The following is a 21,235-nucleotide window of genomic DNA, read 5'->3' on the forward strand; positions in this document are numbered from 1 at the left end:
TCTGAGCACTTCTTGCAGTTCAGGAATACCAGTACCTGAGTGTAAGGTGGCCAAACACGTGGCGATTCTCGATGTTTCGTGCAATCCACCACTAACGTTCAGTGCTGAAACGGCAGATAAGGAGGTAGAATAGGATTTCTACCTCCTTCTGCCGATTCAGCCCTGACGGCAGATTTTGCTCAGACGCCTTTTATGGCGCCCGGTCAAAATCTTTTAACCCGCCCAATCGGCGAGTCGACCGATATCAGCAGCCTCCTGCGATATCGGTCAACTCGCCGAATTGCCATACACGCACCCAATATCGCACGGAACGAGGTTTCACACGATATTATCGGTGCGTGTATGGCCAGCTTTAGGCTTATGTTACACAGGGCTATTGGTAGCTGCTTCTTGTAGCTTGGAAAATACAGCTTTCATTGTTGAGAAGCATACTAATAATGAATAATAAATATTCTTATCTCATTCAGAACCTCTGCCCAGCTGGTTCCCAAGCCTGCCTGCCTATGATCCCAGCCAGATTGTACCACTGTGTGACCACCTGCTGCTATGGCCTTTAGATGCTACAGTTCGAAAAAAATTTGGGAAAATGTAAGTATAATGTAACAGAGCAGCTGTTAGTCGCTTGGTGATCAGATGCCTCTTCTCCATGTCCAAGTAACCAAGTCAGCCAAAGTTCCATTTAACACAATGCCTTGCACACTTCTGGGATTGTCCTTCTGTACGTCTGTTTGCCAGAGAACAAAGCAATGCATTGTGGCATGCACTGGAGCATAACAAGTACGAGAGAGGGAACCCAGGCAGCAAAGGGCAAATTCCTGTGTTTGCTCCGCCTATACACACACTTACCTCTTAATACCGCAAACCATCAGCGTCAGAACTGTAATGTCATGGCCAGCACTGGTCTGCCGGAGATACACACACCAGCCTATTGTGATTTTATTATTACTCTGGGAATAGTGAGTGCCAAGCACACATCATATATTGGCAATCGTGGGGGTTCTTTGCCCCATTTGCACATGATGGGTCAACTAGGGCTGATTTGTTCCTTTGCAACTACTGGATCATAATAGGAGCCTAAGCAGTATTTTAAACCAACCACATAGTTATCTGACTGGAAGGGTCATTGGTTTGCCCCTTATGCACAGGCCAATTACTTACCAACTTGGTCTCTACCCCACTGCCCCATGTACAGGCAGCTTTAGTCTTTAAAAATCTATCATTTCAAAACAGAACCAGAGTTTAAACACCCACAATCCATGCTGGGAGCCATCAAACACAGAGCAGTGATACCCAGTTGTGTCTGAAAAGACTGAATTGTATGAAAAGACTGGCAAATTTGCAGGCTTTATCTACGTGGCACTAGGTGCTGGTTACTAGGTACCTACTTACATGACAACAATGCAAATCCCCATCCATTGTATCAGATAAGGGAACAGAAGTCTTGTTTGTCTCTCTACTCTTGCCAAGAAGATAAAGGTGGACCCCCAAAAGGTGAAGTTATGGGGCTTCCCGGCTCCATGCTTTCCAGGAGACCCAGGTGCCCTACAGGCTCAGCAAAACATCTGTTCATCAATACAAATATCAGCATTTTCCTATCACCGCTTGGGTGTCTTTGGTGGGCCCCACGAGGCCCAGACTAACACTGCGCAAAGAATAAGATAGACGATGAGAGTTTTTATTAAGTCGAAGGCCATTGTGCCTTTTTAATGGGCAACTCAATACAAATGTGAAATGTAGCTGCAGGACAGAAATATAAAATTTCATGCAAATTATTAAAACCCATACAATGGGGATAAGTCTTTGCCTTCTCCTTGACTCCAGCCAATGACATTCCAAAGTCCTTCAACAAAACTTCTGGGTCCTCCCATTGCTTTTCTTTTTCCTCCATTTCTGTATCCGCTTGTCAAACCATGGCCTTCCTGTGGGCTGCCTCCAGCCCTGCGTGTCTATAGGCTCCTGTCATCAGGGGAGAGGGCTTCTGTACAATAAATGTCTTTAAATAAGGACTTCCATTGTATTTTCTGCTTCCGGGAAGTCGTTTTTGTGAGCAGTGTTGCCAACTCGCCCTCTGTGATCTGGAGTCTGCCCAAGAACAGGGGAATTATCTAGGAGAAACCAAGAATACAAGAACATTGTTAGAATATTTCCCATCCCTGTACTAGACAAGTGCTGAGCAACACAATAACCCTCATCCAACCAAAATGGCCTTTATCTAGGGCAACGGTTGTGGAAAAGCCTTGTGGTTAAGGCTCCATGGAGAAGCCATTGGTTCCAAAAATATCTAGGACAGCAGGCAAGAGTATTCACCCTAATAAACCTTCAAGCTGAGCATGATATATCAACTTAGGTGGCCTCCATGCTGAGCACCCCCAACTGCCACTGCACCATATCACCCCAGGGGTACCAGCCCCACAGCATGAGAATCACTGATGTAGGTCAATGGGCTGAATAGTGAGCTTCCAGGGGTATCTAGGAGAACAAACAAGTTAATTCCAAATCTCACCCTCAGTGGCCTTCAGGCTGAGCACTCCCACCTCTTCCGATCCATATCACCCATGCGTTGGTGGGGGAGTGAATACGGATTGCCACATCTTATTTGGCACTGGTCAGTGTTTACCATTGGCAATACTGCCAACGACTTCCCTAGCCAACTGCAACACTGTTCCCTGCCCAGTTTGTCTTATTATAGTAGTGCCAACATTTTGTGCCACCAATGGGCTCTTCACATAAATTTACCCAACTGCCAATGCCAGCTACCCACAGGCATTATGCACATACCTGGCCAACCGCATGTTCCGATTGGCTGGGACAAAGTTATACGGAGGGGTCAGCCTTGTGCCTACTCTCTTTATGTCTCCATGTTTGCCATTCTCACGCTTACCTAGTTTCTCACATGCTTTGTTGGCAGTGTGCCGTAGCAAGGGGCTGCTCGAGGGAGTCATGTTTATCCGCCCCCTGCCTGGGAACGAAGCACTGTTTGGCCAAAACAGCTCAGGACTCTTCTCCGTCTGGGTGCTGTTGTCTTTGCTTCCTGTTTTGGCATGAGATGCCGTCACAAGTGGTATTGGGGGCGGCAGAAACAAAGATGGAGGGAGAAGCAGTAAGGAAGGTGATGGGATTTCATGGTGATCCTTGCCTTGATTCAGACCTACAAATGAGAATCTAGGTGAGGGTTCTACTAAGACAATAAATTGGTTAGCTTCACTGCAACCCCCCTCCCATGTTGTAATGTGTTTTCTGGTTCTATCACTGCTGGTTTCTGAGGATACCATTATTTCCATCATGCTGAAAGCTTAACCTGGAATCTGTCTATCTAGACCCCTTATGAGCTATGGAGGCATAGAGATCTGCACTCATTTGGGGGAATTCTGGGTTGGTAGTCATGATTTAAACACCATCACCTTAAAGAACCAATAGACCCCAAAGTATTTCTGCTGAACCAATCAACTGAATGTACTGGTAAAGTGATATGGTATCCTCCCCATGCAGGCAGTAAGCCAACCTAGGAGACAGTTCCTGCCAATGCTATGCCTGCAGTTTCCAAACTACCAGCTTTTGTTGGTTGGCCACGCACCCAGTGACCTAACAACTCACTCTTTTTTACTGATCCAGAAGAAACCACAGAGGCAAAAAGCATATTGGTGCAGTGGAGCTTGGCCTATAGTAACTATCACTGCCCTGTGACTGATATAGCTGGAAGTGGGGTAGCCCAAGTGACCTAAAAGTCTGCAGAAGCTAATGGTTATCTATATCCTAGTAGTGAATAACAACCAACCTAGCGTCTGCTATGAGGGCATTAGGAGTAATATTTAAGAGCCAATGGTCATGGCTAACATCCCCAGGCCATACAATAAGCTGTAGCATTTACCTATACTTCCCTTGCGGGCTTTCTCTTCCTTCTTCTCCTCGGCCGCCTGGTTGCTGTTCACCCATGTCTGCCTGGAATGGACTCCTGTGCTTGTGTTGGGCAGAGTCACGGCAGCGATAGAAGGTACGGAGCGGGCCGGGCGTAAACTGGAGCTGTCATTCTTCCCGGGATCCTTCCGCGAGCGCTGATGGAGGACTTTAATCATAGCATCTTGCTCGATTATTTTTGCATGCAGATTTTTGATCCTGTTGGAAGAAATTCAGCCCCATTAATGATATGATTAGGAAATGGTTTCGCTGCTTTTAGTTTTCATGGAAACAAAGAGTTTTAAAGCATTTGGAGAACAAGTGCACAATGATTTGTGTATTAGGAGAACGGCATTTATATGACAATACATGCAAATTCTAAGGAGAAATCAATATTCTGATATTCTGAATCTTCTCAGAAACCAAAACTGCAGAATGAATGTACATCGCAAAAGTGCTCAGAGGAGAAAGTTCACATTTATTTATTTTTTTATTTGCGTTTGGATCCTGTTTAAGAAAGTACAGATAAAACGGTTTACAAAGGGCTAGAATGCTACACCAATAGGTATAAATGCTGGCCAGTGTCAGTGCATATCCATAGCTGTGAGTCTCCCACAATGCCTTTTATTGAACTCTGTGCTGTTAATTACTTATAATGATCACAGTGTGCCAATAGGTTTATGTAGTTACACAACCAATCAGCAATAAGCTTTATTCCATCTAGGGCTGTTAGAATAAAGAATGGAAATACAGGTATGGGATCCCTTATCCGGAAACCTGTTATCCAGAAAGCTCTGAATTACAGAAAGCCTGTCTCCCATAGACCCCAGTTTAATCAAATAATTCAGAATTTTAAAACTGATTTCCTTTTTCTCTGTAATAATAAAACAGTACCTGTACTTGATCCCAACTAAGTTATAATTACCCCTTATTGGGGGCAGAACAGCCCTATTGGGTTTATTTAATGGTTAAATGATTCCCTTTTCTCTGTAATAATAAAACAGTACCTGTACTTGATCCCAACTAAGATATAATTACCCCTTATTGGGGGCAGAACAGCCCTATTGGGTTTATTTAATGGTTAAATGATTCCCTTTTCTCTGTAATAATAAAACAGTACCTGTACTTGATCCCAACTAAGATATAATTACCCCTTATTGGGGGCAGAACAGCCCTATTGGGTTTATTTAATGGTTAAATGATTCCCTTTTCTCTGTAATAATAAAACAGTACCTGTACTTGATCCCAACTAAGATATAATTACCCCTTATTGGGGCAGAACAGCCCTATTGGGTTTATTTCATGGTTAAATGATTCCCTTTTCTCTGTAATAATAAAACAGTACCTGTACTTGATCCCAACTAAGATATAATGGATCCTTATTGGAGGCAAAACAATCTTATTGGCTTTATTAGTAGACTTATTAGTAGTTTATTAGTAGGACTAAGGTATGGAGATCCAAATTACAGAAAAACTCAACTAGAAACCCCCAGAGCATTCTGTATAACGTGTCCAATACCTGTAGTTAATAAAGTGAATTGTCCCTACCTGCCGCCTGTATTCCTGGATCGGGTCATAGACCTTCCAGCCGTTTTCAGGAAACACTTCTTTGTACTCAAAGGCAAAGAGCGGCTGTGGGGAAAGTACAATACAACAATAAGTGAGATATTATATATATATATATATGTTTGACAGAAAGGGAAAGCCATAAATGGAGATCTGCCTTTGCCTAATCCATTTTGAGGGGACAGTTGTGTAAAGAATTTAAGCTGCTATTCATTAGCTAGAGGTTCATAGAGGTTATGGCGCATGTGTGCAACTATTCTGCGAATGCGCACCTACTCAGTTTTAATACAGTATATGTAAGTTAAGAGAAGCTGCCTGGGCCTGACACATTTTCCTCACAGGCTACTTGTTTTGGTGGCCCAGAGGTTCCTCCAACGAGAAGCCACTTGGCATGGCCACTGCTCAATACCTCTTGGCACGTGAGTGCTGTGCTGACAGATGGAGGGATGGAGCTGCCCCCCCCCCCCCCTATATCGGGTCTGTGCCAGAACACTGAAAGGACCTGATACAAAATCATAGGAGCAGGGGGCTGAAAAAACATGGCCCTGCCCCTGTAGAGCAATGGATATGCAGAGTGGCTTCTCATTGGACAGTTTGCCCCCATGCTGAATTTAACCCTGGGTCAGGACAGACAGATGGTATCGCAGCCCCAGGTATTTGCTGCCAAAAATATCTATCATGCACTGGCAGTGGGCAAATATTAAGCCTAAATTGATGTTTAGGTTTAAATGGTAATTTTATTATCTGCAGGCCTTCAGGGCACCTATTGGTACCTGTCAGTTCCCAAGACAGGGAGGTTGTTTAAGTGATATGACTAAACTGGTAAACACTGTGGGCTCACTACTGCCCCCCACAGGGATAAGCCAATGGGTCTGTTGAAGGCAAGATGCAACGAGTCAGAAGTGAGTGATACAGCCTGTCTAGCTCTGGCACACCCCAGGGCTCTCCATTCCACTCATATTGTGGCACTGATGCCCCCCAAATACTGGCACCTATTTAACCTGCATGTCATTTTGTCCCACTAACCATTGATGCCCCTCTACCTGCCCTACCACCTATGTGGCTGCTTGATAAGATAAGAAGTGTGCCAACCAGCCTACTTTACTAGCCCCATGCCAGATCCAGCACAGACAGGCCATAAAAGGCCCAAATGAGACTCACCAAGCCGTAATTTAATGGAAAGGCAAACTTCGTGAGATTCTCAAATACAGATTTACGCGTGCGCAGATCTTGCTTGTAGGCAAATCGGATGTTCCGCATATCCTGGCAAACGAGGGCAAAACCACAGAAAGTGACTATAAAGAAAGACCACCAAACGCAACAGCAAATAAACAGCTCTATCCTAGCGATATGTATGTTATTCTGCTAACACAGAGGGGGGTCCTCACCAATATGGACAGAACAAATGGGTTAGTAAGGCGAATTAAAGAGAAACTATACCCCTGTATAAAACCCTGCTTCATCTAAATGGACCATATGCATAAAAATATACTTTTTAGTAGTATGTGCCATTGGGTAATCCTAAATAGAAATCTGCCATTTTAAGTACTAAGGGCCGCCCCCTGGGATCATAGGAGTCACAGTGCACACAAACAAACCAAGGCACACATACAGTGGTGTGAAAAACTATTTGCCCCCTTCCTGATTTCTTATTCTTTTGCATGTTTGTCACACAAAATGTTTCTGCTCATCAAACACATTTAACTATTAGTCAAAGATAACACAAGTAAACACAAAATGCAGTTTTTAAATGAGGGTTTTTATTATTAAGGGAGAAAAAAAATCCAAACCTACATGGCCCTGTGTGAAAAAGTAATTGCCCCCTGAACCTAATAACTGGTTGGGCCACCCTTAGCAGCAATAGCTGCAATCAAGCGTTTGCGATAACTTGCAACAAGTCTTTTACAGCGCTCTGGAGGAATTTTGGCCCACTCATCTTTGCAGAATTGTTGTAATTCAGCTTTATTTGAGGGTTTTCTAGCATGAACCGCCTTTTTAAGGTCATGCCACAACATCTCAATAGGATTCAGGTCAGGACTTTGACTAGGCCACTCCAAAGTCTTCATTTTGTTTTTCTTCAGCCATTCAGAGGTGGATTTGCTGGTGTGTTTTGGGTCATTGTCCTGCTGCAGCACCCAAGATCGCTTCAGCTTGAGTTGACGAACAGATGGCCGGACATTCTCCTTCAGGATTTTTTGGTAGACAGTAGAATTCATGGTTCCATCTATCACAGCAAGCCTTCCAGGTCCTGAAGCAGCAAAACAACCCCAGACCATCACACTACCACCACCATATTTTACTGTTGGTATGATGTTCTTTTTCTGAAATGCTGTGTTACTTTTACGCCAGATGTAACAGGACACGCACCTTCCAAAAAGTTCAACTTTTGTCTCGTCGGTCCACAAGGTATTTTCCCAAAAGTCTTGGCAATCATTGAGGTGTTTTTTAGCAAAATTGAGACGAGCCATAATGTTCTTTTTGCTTAAAAGTGGTTTGTGCCTTGGAAATCTGCCATGCAGGCCGTTTTTGCCCAGTCTCTTTCTTATGGTGGAGTCGTGAACACTGACCTTAATTGAGGCAAGTGAGGCCTGCAGTTCTTTAGATGTTGTCCTGGGGTCTTTTGTGGCCTCTCGGATGAGTTGTCTCTGCGCTCTTGGGGTAATTTTGGTCGGCCGGCCACTCCTGGGAAGGTTCACCACTGTTCCATGTTTTTGCCATTTGTGGATAATGGCTCTCACTGTGGTTCGCTGGAGTCCCAAAGCTTTAGAAATGGCTTTATAACCTTTACCAGACTGATAGATCTCAATTACTTTTGTTCTCATTTGTTCCTGAATTTCTTTGGATCTTGGCATGATGTCTAGCTTTTGAGGTGCTTTTGGTCTACTTCTCTGTGTCAGGTAGCTCCTATTTAAGTGATTTCTTGATTGAAACAGGTGTGGCAGTAATCAGGCCTGGGGGTGACTACAGAAATTGAACTGGGGGTGTGATAAACCACAGTTAAGTTATTTTTTAACAAGGGGGGCAATCACTTTTTCACAGAGGGCCATGTAGATTTGGAGTTTTTTTTCTCCCTTAATAACGTAAACCTTCATTTAAAAACTGCATTTTGTGTTCAATTATGTTATCTTTGACTAATAGTTAACGGTTTTTGATGAGCAGAACATTTAAGTGTGACAAACATGCAAAAGAATAAGAAATCAGGAAGGGGGCAAATAGTTTTTCACACCACTGTACATGCTAGGCCCCATCAGCCAATGAATGGGCAGAATTCTGCCTTTTATTCCCACACTACTTCCTGTTACAGTTAGAGCTGCATCACTTCCTGTCAGCTGATCTCTGAGGGAGCACACAGCCCATTGCTAAATGGCGGCTCAAACAAATTGATGTAAAAGGGCAATATTTACTGATATACTGTATGTATATATTCCAGTTTAATAATTCTTTAATAGGTCACCTAATATGAGATAAACTATCTGTTGCTTGAGTATCTATTTTGGGGGTATAATTTTCCTTTAAGGCTAGCGCATATGTAACACTGTTTGAAGTGGGTGGGGCTGAATTATTAGGGTAAGAAACAATATTCTCCCTTTGCACACATCATTATAGCTACTTTTTTGCCATAAGCAGTTACTATTTATTGGGCTGTTTGGACCTCTGGCCACTGAATCCCAGTCCAGGCCTGGACACAATAGAATACAATAAGTGCTTTTATTCACAATAGACTGGGCTTTGGCTCATAAGTGGCAAGCCTGACTCAGAGCGCAGAGCAGAAATGAGCCCTACAATCTTTGCCTGCTTGTGTTTCTATATTTCTTTTATACAATAGTTATCTTTATGGATGAAGACACACGGAGCTACAAGTAGCAGCTACTTGTCACTGCAACTAAACTAGACAATGCTGATCTTTTACTGATAATTGTCTTTACGTGTACAGTATTTTAGCAGAGGCAATTCTCAGCGTTGTCTATGGCAGTGAAATTTTGGCATTTAGTAGATGTGACAAGTAGCTGCTACTAAGTAGCTCCGTGTGTCTTCACCCTATGAGTTGGAGGCGGTGTGTGACTCCTGAGTAATTTCCCCTGTGACAAGGGAGATTTGTCATGGGCGACTAATCTCGCCATGTGCCAGAGCCCTAAATCCCCCATTCCTGTTAGTGGGGGGACCGCACTGTATCTGGTTTATACAGAGACCCAGATTTGCCTGGAACCCAGCAGGACTGCACAGTGATAGGAACTAATTCCTGATTTTAAAGCTTGGAATTAAAAAAAAAACACAAGGACAGGTTCCCATGATGGTAGCTCCTCTATGTTCTCTTACCCTTTCCAGACTTCTGAAATAGAGTCGGTAATTGGTGACGGTGAAGCTCCCCCGATATGCGCCGCTGAATGGGCAGATGTACGTAACGTCTTTGGCTGAAAGGTACAAAATGCAAGTGTAAGCGAATATTCTCATTGCAAGGAATCTTTATTTACAGGATCCCATGGTAGCTCCCCCCGAGGCCCTGGTACCGACACAGCCCCCCCCCATTCATTTCTCATGGCCCAGACCCACTTCCATTCCTTCTAATCCTCTTCCCAGATAGTGAGCTCTAACTTCTAGCCCAATATGGAGAACAGACAGCACCATGGGGGGAGAATGAACCTGCAGGGATGAGATGGTTTAGGAGCACTGGGCTGGCACCCCAATTTATAGATCACTTGTGCCACTATTACATAAACTGGGTGCTCACCTCCCCGTGCCCGCCCTAGCCCCAGCTTTCCAGCTGTCACACCAACATGCATATATAACTTTATTTATAAAGCGCTACAAGGATACGCAGCGCTGTACAATCTACTTACAACATGTAGGTATGTATAACGTTATTTATAAAGCGCTACAAGGATACGCAGCGCTGTACAATCTACTTACAACATGTAGGTATGTATAATGTTATTTATAACAACGCTACAAGGATACACAGCGCAATAAATATGTATAAATACACAGAGATTAATTGCTAAGTGATATAAGACACAGTAGGAAGGAGGTCCCTGCCCCGTAGAGCTTACAGTCTAAGTGGTTGTGTAACATACAGGCACAAACTGGAAGGTAAGAGTGCACCAGGTATGGGCATTTGCCCTTAAGCGCAGGATTGGGCAAAATAACGTTTTAGTGCCCCAGAAGGTACAATCTGAGTTGCCCGTAGAATACCCTCCCTATGTGTAGGCTGCAGGAAACAAAGGGCAGTCTGTAAAGACTATTGCCACCCTGCCCACAGCCCTGTGCCTCTCAAGTCTCTTTCTGTCTGGCACTGCCCCACGCTCAGCATTAGCAGCTGCCAGGAACTGGGCCCACGTCTGACTACACCCGAGTAACATTAAATCCAGTGGCGGTGCTGACGTATTCGCCAGTTACTCATCTGCTGCTCCGGTGCCAGTCACTGCCTGACAGAACTCACGTGGCATAACTTCCCCTGCAGCCTCACTTCACTTACTGAACAACAACTCCCAGCAACCCCTAACAGCCGCCTAGTACTAGCCTCCATGCCTAAGCTTTAAATGATATTGCGTTTAGTGGCTATATTTCATAAAGGCCTCACTCTGCTGCAGTGTTGGAAACAATTCACTCACAATGCCTTTGATTATTCCCATATTGCTTTAACTGAAGGAATGTTGGCTAAAACAAATACTGCTAAAAAGCCCGTGTTATTATACTTTCTCCTGCCTCCAGGGCCCCAGAATTAGCCCCACCAACCATAGGCTCAGGGAACCCTCAGGAAGCCCACGGAACTTATGTCATATGTCCACTGGATGGGGAGGTCATTGTGTTTAATGGGAGGCTGATCCGCTTCATCTGAAAAGGGAGACGAACTTGCCCTTTGTTGTACAGTTGCTAGGGAACATCATGGATACCCCTTAAACTAAAATCGGATTTATTATGTCAGTTTATCCCTAATGCTGCCAAGCCCATGTAATGTGCAAGGAGGAAAATAAATGTAGTGTAATTCCCAATATAAACCATCAGAAAGTAAAAATTTCAGATACCGATGTCCTTAACTGACTCTCCGGGGAGTAAGAGCAGCTCCTCCATCCCGACGGCTGCTTTCTCCTATCCGGACCTACGGAATAAAAACAAGCAGCCAATGGGTGAGTAGAAGGTAAGGCTGTACCTACATGTATTTAGTTAAATCTCAGCTCCACCAGATCCAGAATATACTAAATGGCCCCCCTCCTCCAGGTTCTAGGAGACAGCACCCCCTTAATGGTTTTAAATACCTTTGTTATATATTCCTATACTGATCAGCCTGTAGGCAAAATGGGCCCTCCAAGAAACTTCTATCCCCCCCAACCTACTCTTGGGTTCCACAATCCACTCTGCATCAACTTAAACTATAATTGTATCCCTAGAGTCTGTTCCTCTACAGGCCTAACCTCCAATTCCCACAATTCCTTGTATGTTCTGTGATTTAAGGTGGCCAATAAAGCTGCCAATTCGGTCCTGCAGATGGAGCCCTCTAACAGGCCTGCCTGGCATATATCTGCCCAAGAGCTGGCCAAATATTGACTGGGCAGGTTTAATAATCCTGTTGGGGTGAGAACCACATTAGTTCCTAGATGTAGTCCTTGCCTCTGTGGCATTAACCATTATTGTGATACAAACATTTGGCCCTCAAAACTGACGTCACCCACCTCAAGGTGGCCATATCTAGTGGGTCCCAATGGTTTAAGTCACTGTTGCTGATATAGTAGTCTATATCCCTGTATAGGATTATAACAAGCTCCAAACAAGCGGATCTGGCCATGTATGGCCACCTTAAGCCAAGAGCAGATATTACTGTGAGAACTGACTGGTACTGCACAAACTAGCACTGTCTCAGGCGGGCCTTCTTATTACATCTTCTTAGTCTCTCAAACTGTTCAGACTCATATGTAAAGGACGGCAGTGCAGTAGTTGGTCGTAGCTTTGATTCCACTTAGGGAAATATCTGCAATGACTGTGTGTTTCTTTACATACACCAAAACCCTACAAGCAGATTAATAGGCTCCTGATAAAACTGCCCCTAGTGTGTGTTTAGGTGATAGGGGCCTTAGACTGTAAGCTCCTCTGGGGCAGGGACTGATGGGAATGGGATAGGGACCTTAGATTGTAAGCTCCACTGGGGCAGGGACTGATGGGAATGTGATAGGGACCTTAGATTGTAAGCTCACTGGGGCAGGGACTGATGGGAATGTGATAGGGACCTTAGATTGTAAGCTCCACTGGGGCAGGGACTGATGGGAATGTGATAGGGACCTTAGATTGTAAGCTCCACTGGGGCAGGGACTGATGGGAATGTGATAGGGACCTTAGATTGTAAGCTCCACTGGGGCAGGGACTGATGGGAATGTGATAGGGCCCTTAGATTGTAAGCTCACTGGGGCAGGGACTGATGGGAATGTGATAGGGACCTTAGATTGTAAGCTCCACTGGGGCAGGGACTGATGGGAATGTGATAGGGACCTTAGATTGTAAGCTCCACTGGGGCAGGGACTGATGGGAATGTGATAGGGCCCTTAGATTGTAAGCTCACTGGGGCAGGGACTGATGGGAATGTGATAGGGACCTTAGATTGTAAGCTCCACTGGGGCAGGGACTGATGGGAATGTGATAGGGACCTTAGATTGTAAGCTCCACTGGGGCAGGGACTGATGGGAATGTGATAGGGCCCTTAGATTGTAAGCTCACTGGGGCAGGGACTGATGGGAATGTGATAGGGACCATAGACTGTAAGCTCACTGGGGCAGGGACTGATGGGAATGTGATAGGGCCCTTAGATTGTAAGCTCCACTGGGGCAGGGACTGATGGGAATGTGATAGGGCCCTTAGATTGTAAGCTCACTGGGGTAGGGACTGATGGGAATGTGATAGGGACCTTAGATTGTAAGCTCACTGGGGCAGGGACTGATGGGAATGTGATAGGGACCATAGACTGTAAGCTCACTGGGGTAGGGACTGATGGGAATGTGATAGGGGCCTTAGATTGTAAGCTCACTGGGGCAGGGACTGATGGGAATGTGATAGGGACCTTAGATTGTAAGCTCACTGGGGCAGGGACTGATGGGAATGTGATAGGGGCCTTAGATTGTAAGCTCACTGGGGCAGGGACTGATGCATAATCTCTGTAAAGCACTGAGGAATATGTTGGTATATAAATAAAGGATAATAAAAATAATATGTGCTTCTCATTCTCTCCCAGCCTAACGAGATGCCCTAATTAACAGGGTGTGGAGTAAACACCACAGGTTTGGTGGTTCTGTCAGACACAAGAGATAACAGACAAACACACCCAAACATGCTTACATACACGCACACGTTTATTTGGAATGGCGCAAATGTGCCCGTGTTTGGGTGTGTCCGTCATGTGTTATCTGTTTGCCTGGGTAATGAGCAAACCTGGGGCAGAATTACACAGTATGGCAGCTCCTCGCAGGATAGAATGTTAGCAGCACAGGAGCCAAACAGGGGCGGAGCTTATCAGAACCAGCCAAATGGGGAGGAGCTTATCAGAACCAACCAAATGGGGAGGAGCTTAGCAGAACCAGCTAAATTGGGAGGTGCTTATCAGAACCAGCCAAATGGGGGAGAACTTTTCAGAACCAGCCAAACGGGGGAGAACTTTTCAGACCCAGCCAAATGGGGGAGGAGCTTATCAGAACCAGAGAAGAGAAAGGGATAAACAAACACTGCTTTCAGGAGCAGGTATATTTACAATTAACTTTATTTTCTTTCATTAGGCAAAAAAAACAGGTTTTAGGTGCGGTTCCCCTTTAACCCTTTAAGTGCCAGCCGAATTCGTCATTTCAGTTCCCCCCAGTGCCAGACGTTTTGTGAACATTCTGTGCTCTCTCAATATAGGGGCTTTTACTGGGGGCAGGGTTAAGTTTAGGTAGGCAAACTATATATTGTTTTTTTCAGGAGAACCTGAGCTTTCCAAATCTACCTGAGTTTTTGTGTATTTCCACTTCTGGAACAAGATTTAGAGCTTGAAATAGAAAAAAAAAAAGAAAAGAAAAAATGCTATTTTTCATGATATAAGGATTTCTACCAAAAACATATTTTATTTTATGGACAAAAATTCAACTGATTTGGAAAGCCTCATGTCTCCCGAACGTGCCAATATCTGATATGTATAGTTTTATGGAGATTTCTGACTTCTATAGATCAAAAACTCCCAGCAGTAAATTACTAAATTTTCAAAGCATTACAGCAGAATACGGCATACTTTACATTCCAAAGCCAAAAATCCTGGAACATTAGGTTTACCCCAGGAAACCATACATTTTTGAAAACTACACATTCTGACGAATCCGAAATGGGTAACTATGTCTTCCAACTCCTAAGTACCAAACGGCAATGCTTTACTGAATTTAGCATTTTCTATAAAAAATTATGAAAATTCTAAAAAATCACCTCAAATCTTCCATTTTCAAGCACCTTATCTCCCACATAACATTAGGTACAAATAAAACACACCCTAAATATGAAAGCCAAGGGTCCACTGAACAGTTTGATGCCCATTGTGCATAGGATCCCCGATGTATCTGGCATTTAGAGACCCCAAAAGGAAGTTAGTGCATACAAATTGCCCAGGTGATCTCTTTAGCTACTGAAAATTCAACACGTTTACTGCATTTTCTGTGGGGTAAAAACACAAAAAAATACATTGACCCCCCAAAACCATATATTTTTGGAAAGTACACATTCGGACGAATTCAAAATTGGTACCCATGTCTTTCTACTCCAAACTACTGAGTCGCAATTCTTTCCCAAAATTGCCAGTTTTGATGAAATACCTGAAAATCACATCAAATCTTCCACTTTCAAGCACCTTATCTCCCACATAACATTAGGTACCAAAAGAACACACCCTAAATATGAAAGCCAAGGGTCCGCTGAACAGTTTGATGCCCATTGTGCATAGGATCAGCACTGTATCTGGCATTTAGAGACCCCATAAGGAAGTTAGTGCATACAAATTGCCCAGGAGATCTCTTTAGCTACTGAAAATTCAATACGTTTACTGCATTTTCTGTGGGGTAAAAACCCAAAAAAATACATTGACCCCCCAAAACCATATATTTTTGGAAAGTACACATTCGGGCGAATTCAAAATTGGTACCCATGTCTTTCTACTCCAAACTACAGAGTCGCAGTGCTTTCCCAAAATTGCTAGTTTTGGTGAAATACCTGAAAATCACATCAAATCTTCCACTTTCAAGCACCATATCTCCCACATAACATTAGGTACCAAGAAAACACACCCGAAATATGAAAGCCAAGGGTCCGCTGAACAGTTTGATGCCCATTGTGCATAGGATCAGCACTGTATCTGGCATTTAGAGACCCCACAAGGAAGTCAGTGCATAGAGATTGCCCCAGAGGTCTCTTTAGCTACTGAAAATTCAACACGTTTACTGCATTTTCTGTGGGGTAAAAACCCCAAAAAATACATTGACCCCCCAAAACCATATATTTTTGGAAAGTACACATTCGGGCGAATTCAAAATTGGTACCCATGTCTTTCTACTCCAAACTACAGAGTCGCAGTGCTTTCCCAAAATTGCTAGTTTTGGTGAAATACCTGAAAATCACATCAAATCTTCCACTTTCAAGCACCTTATCTCCCACATAACATTAGGTACCAAGAAAACACACCCGAAATATGAAAGCCAAGGGTCCGCTGAACAGTTTGATGCCCATTGTGCATAGGATCAGCACTGTATCTGGCATTTAGAGACCCCATAAGGATGTCAGTGCATAGAGATTGCCCCAGAGGTCTCTTTAGCTACTGAAAATTCAACATGTTTACTGCATTTTCTGTGGGGTAAAAACACAAAAAAATACATTGACCCCCCAAAACCATATATTTTTGGAAAGTACACATTCGGGCGAATTCAAAATTGGTACCCATGTCTTTCTACTCCAAACTACAGAGTCGCAGTGCTTTCCCAAAATTGCCAGTTTTGGTGAAATACCTGAAAATCACATCAAATCTTCCACTTTCAAGCACCATATCTCCCACATAACATTAGGTACCAAGAAAACACACCCGAAATATGAAAACCAAGGGTCCGCTGAACAGTTTGATGCCCATTGTGCATAGGATCAGCACTGTATCTGGCATTTAGAGACCCCAAAAGGAAGTTAGTGCATACAAAGTGTATACACTGCAATATAAGCTACCGGCATGTGCATTATGCGGCATAAGACCCCCTAACAGTAAGGAGACCCTAGAAAACTATACATTTTCCGAAAGTACACAATCTGGCAAAACAAAAATGGGTAAATACATCTTTCTACTGCAAACTACCAAACTACAAAGCTATGCTAAACAGAACGATTTTTTTGACATTTCTGAAAATTGTCACAAAGCTTGCATTTTACCCCATTATGTACCCCCACATTTTGTACCGTATCAACATGAAACATTCTAAATATGAACACCAGGGGTCTACTGAACAGTTTGATGCCCTATATGCATAGATTTACCAAACTATGTGGGGTACAGGGGCACCCAAGTAAAAATAGTGCATATGAATTTTCACATAAGATGCTTCGGCTCATGCAGTTTTTGCACCCGGTATGTGTATTATGTGCCATACGACCACCTAACAGTAAGGAGACCCTAGAAAACCATATATTTTCCGAAATACACATTCTGACAAAACAAAAATGGGTAAATACATCTTTGTACTACAAACTACCAAACTACAAAGCTATGCTAAACAGAACGGTTTTTATGACATTTCTGAAAATTGTCACAAAGCTTGCATTTTACCCCATTATGTACCCCCACATTTTGTACCGTATCAACATAAAACATTCTAAATATGAATGCCAGGGGTCTACTGAATAGTTTGATGCCCTATATGCATAGATTTACCAAACTATGTGGGGTACAGGGGCACCCAAGTAAAAATAGTGCATATGAATTTTCACATAAGATGCTTCGGCTCATGCAGTTTTTGCACCCGGTATGTGTATTATGTGCCATACGACCACCTAACAGTAAGGAGACCCTAGAAAACCATATATTTTCCGAAAGTACACATTCTGACAAAACAAAAATGGGTAAATAAAACTTTCTACTGTAAACTACCAAACTACAAAGCTATGCTAAACAGAACGGTTTTTGTGACATTTCTGAAAATCGTCACAAAGCTTGCATGTTGCCCCATTATGTACCCCCACATTTAGTAACGTACCAACATAAAACATTCTTACTATGAAAGCCACTAGTCTACTGAACAGTTTGATGCCCAATATGAATAGATTTACCAAACTATGTGGGGTACAGAGGATGCCAAATTGAAATACAGCAGACAAAATGTCCATGTGCAAAGACAAGTAACAAAGAACAATGTAAAAAGCAACAATTGATAAAAATAAAAAAAAAAATCACTAAAATCATTTTTTTTTTTTTTGCCTAATAATATCTGCGGGCAGAATAACAGTTTGAGTATTTTGGCTTGGGCAAATAAGTTTTACAGACAAAGTCAAGCGAACAAGAACTATGCATAACTGAAAATGCTATAAAATGGCTAAACATGCAGTAAAATACCCAAAAATCCACCAAAATCACAGAAAATGTAGTAGAAACACCAAAATAATACACAAAAGGTATTGTGCAGTGCGGTTAGCGAATACACTATCCGCAATGGCAATAAAACATTTTTTTCAGGCAAGAATAAAAACGATGCGATTAGAAAAAAAAAAAAAAATTACAAAATTACATAAGTGTGTAAGTGTGTGTGTACATTAGGTAAAATGTGTTTTGTGTGCATGTATGCAAGTAAATGTGTGTAAGTGTAAGTGTTGTGAATGTTTGAAATCTCCCAACTCCCCTAAAATGTATGTGTTTGTGTGTAAATGTGAGTATAAGTGTGTATTAGTGTATTATTAGTGTATTATGTGTGTTTTTGTGTGTTTTTGCCACTTACCTGTGTAGGAGATCGTTGATCTGCAGGGAGACAGCAGCAGCACGAGTCCGACGTAGAATCTACGTTCTGTGGCACTTTGGTCCTTTAGTACCCAGGACGTAGATTCTACGTCCTGTGGCACTAAAAAGGTTAAGCACAAGTGACATATCTATCTACAGAAATATAATATATTTGTGGATGGAAAGATGCTTCAGGCTGAGGATAGAAAGCCGAACTGATCAGCTGATTCTTGCAGCGTTTCCCTTTTTCATTAACTGGGATAATCAGCAGTTTTATCACAAGCTTTGTTTTATTGTGCTTCCCTATTGGTGTTTGTATCGACACGCAATATTAGCACTCAGTGCTGCGTTACTCTATAGCAACAGCAAGTAACCCCTCAGTGACTGCTAATATCCTTATCATTTACAGTAGGGGGTACATTATCCCATATAATACATGAGTGATACTCAGAGTTCCCTGTATAACTCAGCCTGCAGCCTTGTGCCTTTATATGGGCACAGAGCCCCTCAGTGACTGCTAATATCCTTATCATTTACAGTAGGGGGTACATTATCCCTTATAATACATGAGTATTACTCAGAGTTCCCTGTATAACTCAGCCTGCAGCCTTGTGCCTTTATATGGGCACAGAACCCCTCAGTGACTGCTAATATCCTTATCATTTACAGTAGGGGGTACATTATCCCTTATAATACATGAGTGATACTCAGAGTTCCCTGTATAACTCAGCCTGCAGCCTTGTGCCTTTATATGGGCACAGAGCCCCTCAGTGACTGCTAATATCCTTATCATTTACAGTAGGGGGTACATTATCCCTTATAATACATGAGTATTACTCAGAGTTCCCTGTATAACTCAGCCTGCAGCCTTGTGCCTTTATATGGGCACAGAACCCCTCAGTGACTGCTAATATCCTTATCATTTACAGTAGGGGGTACATTATCCCTTATAATACATGAGTGATACTCAGAGTTCCCTGTATAACTCAGCCTGCAGCCTTGTGCCTTTATATGGGCACAGAACCCCTCAGTGACTGCTAATATCCTTATCATTTACAGTAGGGGGTACATTATCCCTTATAATACATGAGTGATACTCAGAGTTCCCCGTATAACTCAGCCTGCAGCCTTGTGCGGAATTATTCTATTGCTATATTTATGTCATTATAACAATATATAACAGATGGTTCCAGACTTCCGACCTGGTTAGGGAGAGAACACACCAGAACCACAGGTTCCACAAGTGGAAAGGAAATCTGCACACAGGGTATTGTTCTTTTAAAGGACAAGGAAACCCAGAGTCACTGGGGAAGGGGGGGTGCCAGCATGTGGAGGAGGGGGCCCTCCCCTGATGGGTCTGGATAAGCCCCTGGGAATAGGACTAGATCAGCCTGATTTGGGCTAGCACCCGGCTGGCCTCACCCACCAAACAAGCAGTCCTTCCCCGTGTATGGGCAGCTTTTAGCCGAACCAACTTGGCCAATGTTCTGCCGACAGTTGCACTTCAATAAATGAGCTGCCCTTTATACCCAGCGCCTCATTAACTGCTACAGGGAAACTAATGGAATATAATTATATTTACGTTCCCAACACAAGAGGATTCTGGGTGTGACTGGCATCTCACTATTTGTCATTACACAACAATACACTTGTATGTATATTATCATTATACACCTATATATACATTATATATCATTATACACATACACTTGTACATACACATTATAACAATACACTTGTATGTATATTATCATTATATGCCTATATATACATTATATATCATTATACACATACACTTGTACATACACATTATAACAATACACTTGTATTCTGCCCCCCTGGGGAGCCAGCTGCACAGATGTCTGTACCCCCAGCTGTTGCCTTCACTGGCTGGGCAATGCCGTGACCTGTCTCTTACTGACAGCTGGGCAGCGGGCACTCACACAGGCTATAAATCACCCCTAACTGTAATGAAGAACTCAAAGCTAAGTACCGATTGGCTGGGTTCAACCCCCCCATTAGTTTATAACAGGATATGTACTATACTGACTCATGCCTATAGCAAATCTTACCCAGACTGGTGTTTAGCTGCTTGCCCCTGCCCCAATAACAGCTTTGGGCACCCCAACCCCCTCTCTGGGGTACAGTAGAGCAGATCAATAACAGTTAGAGGCCCCTGACTGCCCCAATTACAAGTCAAATAATGTCTGGAGGATGTTGAGAGTTGTAGTACAACAACTGGAGGGCTGCAGGCTGGGCATCCCACATCCCTACATTGCCAGGGGCCCTCCATGTTTGCAGAAAAGGCAGGATCTGTTGCGGAACTACAACTCCCAGTATCTTCTCTAAGTTTGTGTTTGTAGTTCCTTGTGTAACAGAGCCCCAGCTGTACCCTGATCCGCAATATGAGAGAGAAGCCAACTGTGCCCAACTCTGCCCCAGGCAGGAAGGTACCATTACTGTTATTATTATTGTTATTGGTGCGGAAACAATCAGTGAGACCCCGGTGCCTGAGATTTAGCGGAACTACAACTCCCACAATCCCACCGCAAGGATTTCCCATTCGGGAGATACTGGGGGTTGTAGTGCAGCAACAGGTTGGCGATTCCTGACCCAGAGCTCTAACCCGCTCAGCTTCTACTCGTCTTACAGCGCAACCCACTCCCCGGCCCCGCACTCCCGAGTCCTTACTCACCCGGCTGATAGATCGGGGGGCGCTTCTTCCCGCACCCCAATATATTTTCTGCACTTCGGGATCGCGATACCAGCAGCGCATGCGCACGGCCAGCACTAGCGGCAACAGCGACACCTACAGGC

The 21,235-nt window shown here is 43.5% G+C and overlaps 1 protein-coding gene across 1 annotated transcript; it reads right to left on the reverse strand.

Annotated features, from left to right (window-relative positions):
- Positions 1-1,661: 1,661 nt before the first annotated feature.
- On the reverse strand, positions 1,662-21,171 carry LOC101731214 (angiomotin-like protein 1). The gene is made up of 7 exons (XM_031897330.1): positions 21,114-21,171; positions 11,484-11,557; positions 9,778-9,872; positions 5,443-5,526; positions 3,869-4,113; positions 2,882-3,148; positions 1,662-2,105 (listed from the first exon to the last, which is right to left on the reverse strand). The coding sequence occupies exons 4-7, from the start codon at positions 5,469-5,471 to the stop codon at positions 1,996-1,998; spliced, it is 651 nt and encodes a 216-aa protein (XP_031753190.1). The 5' UTR covers positions 5,472-5,526; positions 9,778-9,872; positions 11,484-11,557; positions 21,114-21,171; the 3' UTR covers positions 1,662-1,995.
- Positions 21,172-21,235: the final 64 nt, after the last annotated feature.

This window comes from Xenopus tropicalis, chromosome 2, assembly GCF_000004195.4.
Source record: "Xenopus tropicalis strain Nigerian chromosome 2, UCB_Xtro_10.0, whole genome shotgun sequence".
Taxonomy (NCBI): Eukaryota; Metazoa; Chordata; class Amphibia; order Anura; family Pipidae; genus Xenopus; species Xenopus tropicalis.